The sequence below is a fragment of the Mangifera indica genome, chromosome 10 (genome assembly GCF_011075055.1).
Source record: "Mangifera indica cultivar Alphonso chromosome 10, CATAS_Mindica_2.1, whole genome shotgun sequence".
NCBI lineage: Eukaryota > Viridiplantae > Streptophyta > Magnoliopsida > Sapindales > Anacardiaceae > Mangifera > Mangifera indica.
In genome coordinates this window covers 6,311,154-6,315,894 of record NC_058146.1, presented here as the reverse complement: position 1 = coordinate 6,315,894, position 4,741 = coordinate 6,311,154, and the positions used below count along the sequence as shown (strand labels likewise).

The 4,741-nt window shown below is 35.2% G+C and overlaps 1 protein-coding gene across 1 annotated transcript; it reads right to left on the bottom strand.

The window, feature by feature from the left end:
• Positions 1-1,059: 1,059 nt before the first annotated feature.
• Positions 1,060-4,509, bottom strand: LOC123227448 (protein SMAX1-LIKE 3-like). Its single transcript, XM_044652241.1, is given in 4 exon segments — positions 1,060-1,956; positions 1,959-2,331; positions 2,441-2,657; positions 2,950-4,509. Coding segments are annotated over 4 exon segments (2,559 nt in total). The 5' UTR covers positions 4,146-4,509; the 3' UTR covers positions 1,060-1,183.
• Positions 4,510-4,741: the final 232 nt, after the last annotated feature.

The window sequence follows — 4,741 nt, the reverse complement described above, 5'->3', positions numbered from 1 at the left end:
TTAAACTAAGAATAATTATTTCGTTAGAACTTTTGGATTATATATTAAATAATTGGATTAAAGTTATAAAATTATTAATATAATCTTGATCAAATTAATGTCGCCCTAATTAAAGAATGCCTCTATGAACTAATTAGCTTAGGTTATTATATTCTGATTATGTATATATTCTAGATAGCCTAATCTCATGGAAGGAGAAAACTAGCTTTTCTCAAGAACTCTGAACTTCTTTACTTTTATTCAAGGGAATTAGAAATGATTCCTTTGCAGTTCAGCTTAAAAGATATTCTACTTGGAAGCATCTCATTTGTTTCTCCATTATCAAATTTGTGTTGGACTTTTCAATCCCTATCTATGTAAAAAAACTTAAATTTATTTTATATAAACTATCCGACCCAATATATTCATGAATTAGGGTCAAATAAGGTTCAACATAACAAAGTAATTGATAAATAACAAACAAATTTTAGAATACCATAAAAAAAGAAGAGGTTTTTGCTGTCACATAGTTTAATCAAGAATGGGAGAATTTGATTTTGGTCTTGCTAGCATAATTGCTTGCTTCCCAACAATTTGTTCTTACAGTATTTTAATTTCTTGTTGAGGCCATGACCGATTCATTCAAAGGAACACAACAAAGAAAATTCGTATCCCACTCAGAAAAGCCGAGGAAGATTTAGTAGAAAAGGTATTCTAAAATTGCTAATTATTACATGCATGGTGATGGGGGAGGAAGTATTATGACTAGGAAAAAACAAATAATGTTATATATTGTATTTAGTGTACAATCAAACATATAGATTATATGTTATTATGTGATTAAATAATAAAAATATTTACACATAGTTTTATTTAAAAACAATTTATTACAATTTTTTTCATTAATCTTGTAATATTACTTCATGGATCAAGAATTTCTCAAACTTTTATCTAAAAAAATACAAATAAAAATAGTCATACGAGACATGATTTTTGCCTAACTTTTTCCATTTAATAAAAATCATAATTTATTATAGAGTTGGTCCATGATGTTGAAATTTGATTTTTATAGATCTTGCTTTCTTAAATAAAAGAGAATAAGACTAGATACAAAGAGGGGAAATTTCTTCCTTAAACTGAAGGCCTTGATCGAAATGCCTGAGAATCTAAAAGCCTAAAGTGAATAAATGTAAACAACTACTAATTACAATTTGAAAATAATCCGTTTATCCGCGGATTCAAGAAGTCCAATATCGTCAATTGACTGATCCACAGTGCTATCTTCTTCAATGCAAATGTTCAAATCCAACGACACAGAAGGGCTTGTCTCCTCTGGCGTAGTGCCTTTGTCTTCATCAGAGCTGTCTGATTTTTGCCTCACGGGAGGAGAACACGCTCTTGATCTCGAACTGAAACTTTCGCAGCTTAGTATGATAATGGCATCACTAAGGCCAACTTCATCACCATTAGAATTCTTTATTCTTCCTCTTTCAATCGCCCTTTTGAATCCCTTTTTAGAACAATAATCCGCCTGTTCAACATCCTCAATGAAGAAGACTCGATGCGGATTAAATAACACTGCTTGGGCGAATCTCTCGATGTAGCTGCAACTTTGCTCATCTCTTGACCTTTTATTTCTACTATCTTCAGTGGAGTCGGCTTTGGTAGAAGAGAAACTACTCAAGGCAATCAAAACGAAGTTTAACTGGGAGCCGAAAACAAGCCGAGCTAGTTCTTTAGCGATCTTCTCTTTTGCTTCCATATTAACACCTTGAAAGAGCAGCCAAGTTTCTTCTTTGATCTCACTTTGATCTCTAAAATTTCCTCTTCTTTTTAACATACCGGACCTGCATTTCAAGACTGTTGTCACAATTTCAGGAATTATATCCTTTTGCTGCGGCACCTTCTTCTCCAATGCATTGCATAGAGTTGTTACGTTTTCGGCGTTTAACTCCTTGAAATTCTGCACATATTCCCCATTACATCGCTTAAACATGCCGAGTTTGGAGTGGAATTAGGGTTGGAAGAAAGGGTCTGTTTGAAATCCTGATGAAGCTCTGGAATGTACATTCGAAAACGGGGTTCAGGTGTACTTTTGTTAAAAGTTTCAGAAAACCAGAGATGGTGTTCCCTCCACGAGTCCGTGGGTTCAACAACAGTAGTACTCCAATCATGGCGAGTCCAATGAGAATTAGGGAATTGGTGGTTTTCATATGAGAAGCCAGAACTAGATGAAGAATGTGAAACAGAAGAGATAGCGAGGGTTGTGCTTTCAGAAAAGTAAGGTTTTTTGTGAATTGAATTGCAAATTGAGTTCCACTTTTTACAAAGGTCTCTCACTGCAGAAGAGTCCTAATTATAAAAGAAAAACAAAATATCAAGAAAAAAGTTTAGTTTAACTTTTATATATTATTTAGACCTTATATAATGATGAAAGAAGAATATATATGATTATAATTACCTTATCATTGTTATTATTGCTAAGTGTTTTGTTATCATCCTTGTATTGTTGAAGCCATGCAGGAAGGCTTGCAGTTGTAGACTCAATATTGCCATTGCTGCTTTGTAAACCTCGAGCTTCAATCTCAAATTTTGCCGAACAATCTGCACAGCAAGTGAGTTTCTTCTCTTGATCTCCACTTTCAGTTCTGTTACTTGAGGACTGACTTTGCACATCACTGTATAGAAAACCAAAAAAAAAAAAAAAAGATGAAATTAATTAAAATGATTATGGGAAATTAATCTTTCTCTCCTTTCAAGGAAAGGATTTGTAAATATATATATATATATATATATATATATATATATATATATATATATATATATATATATATATATATATATGTACACACACAGAGATATTGTTAGTTTATAAAAAGCAAAAAGAAAAAAAAAATTCAGAAAGAGAATACTCTACATTTAGAGTGTAACATATAGAAACTTTTACAAAAATTGTTTGGTTTTTTGTACCTGTCAGTGATGAGACTCAAGCGTAAACTTCCTGCAGGAATTGTTAAAGGATGAAGACCCCAGACAGTTTCAAGAGATGGATGGCTGGATTTCCATCTCATGTAAGTTTGGAAAGTGGCAGTCCCCATAAGCCAAAACTTTCCATTCTGTCCAATTCCACAAACCAATTTCCCAATTTCCATAATTATGTGCTTTAAAGAACAATAATGCCCACTTCCTTGTTCACTTGCACTAGCCTTATAATCAACCCATTCAAGATCTCCCAAATTCAAAACAACTCCTCTCCCAATATAGCTCCTGACTAGGCTCTTGATTTCTTCAACTTTTTTTTCAACTTCTACTCTATTTTGATGCCTAAAAGAAGAAAGAGAAAGCGGTATAAATTTCACATCTCTGAAAGCCTCGGGAACATCTCCTTTATCAACTTTCTCCATCACTCCTCTATAAACACCCTCGACACTAGCAAGACACTCTCCCACAATCACAAAATTTCTTCTTCTTTTGTTCATCAAATTCTCTATAACATACATCACGTCCTCATTCCTAATTGAATCTATCACCTTGGGTTTAGTCATAACTTTTGTTCCAATTTGAGCTGCAGGAGGAGCAAACTGAGGAGAGAGGGCCAACACATTACTTTCCTTAGACTTGTTATTACTACTTACAGGACTATTTTGAGAACATATTTCTAACGATACAGCTTGTTCAACATTGGTTTTTACTTGAGTACTAGAGAAACCGGCTTCCCTCATGACTCTACTCACACTCGGATCATCTAAAATAGAGATAATAAGTTGTTCTAACGGTATCTTTACAGCTAAAAGTGGTTGCTGCTGGTTCTCAACCGAGCCGCGCCTTTGATGAGCCTGCGCTCTCTTAAAGACGGCAACCAAAGCGTTAGAGATGGTGGGGTATTGAGAGTGAGCTCCCAACATGGGGGTGGACGTCGAGGAGGGGAGGCGATTAAGCGCAACGTTGAAGCAGAGCTCTAGGGCTTTGCATTGAAGTGGATGAGAGTGAGATTGAAGGCAAGCAGTTCTGAGAAGTCCAGTCGAAGCAGAAAGCATGGTGTTTGCTACATGAAGCGGGGTAACTTGGACGTGGCCTCGGCGTCTCGCCAGCATTACCGCTTGTTTTACGACACTCGCAGCCTCAGCTGTCAGGCCTTGTTGCACCGTGCAGCCGTCTGCTCTCATGTTTCACCAACTTATTGTAACCTAAAACTAGTGAAAAAGAAAATTAACTTTATGGTGATTAGAGGGATCAAGGAAGATGATGTTGAAGGGATTTTTTCAGGATCATAAGAGCTATCTATGAAGTAGTAGCGCTGAAGTAGTATGAATCTGAGAAGAGGTTTGTGTGTTAACTAAGAGTAAGATTCTGATAATTTGGTCGAGGAGGGAAGGGGAGAGAGAGAGAGAGAAGAGAGTGGAAATATATGCAAGGTGGGCTAATACTTTTCTTGTAGGTTGGGTAAATTTTGAGTCCAAAGTCGATTTTGTAGTGGAAAGTGGAGTGCATGTGCTGACAAGCAGGACGAATGCACCAGAATCAAAGGCAACTCAGCTTTGCATATCTCAAATTTGATAAAAGATACGGGTTTCCTTAGTGGGACTCTCTTTTTATGCAAACTCTTAAATAAAAATTAAGGTGACCTTGCTACATGAAGACCAAATCTACATTACTTAATTTTTCTTTATTTATTTATTTATTTTTTATTCCTAGTTATTGCTGATATAGTTTCCATGTAGATTACTTATTTCTTTGTATATAGTCTTATCGAGTTGTATAT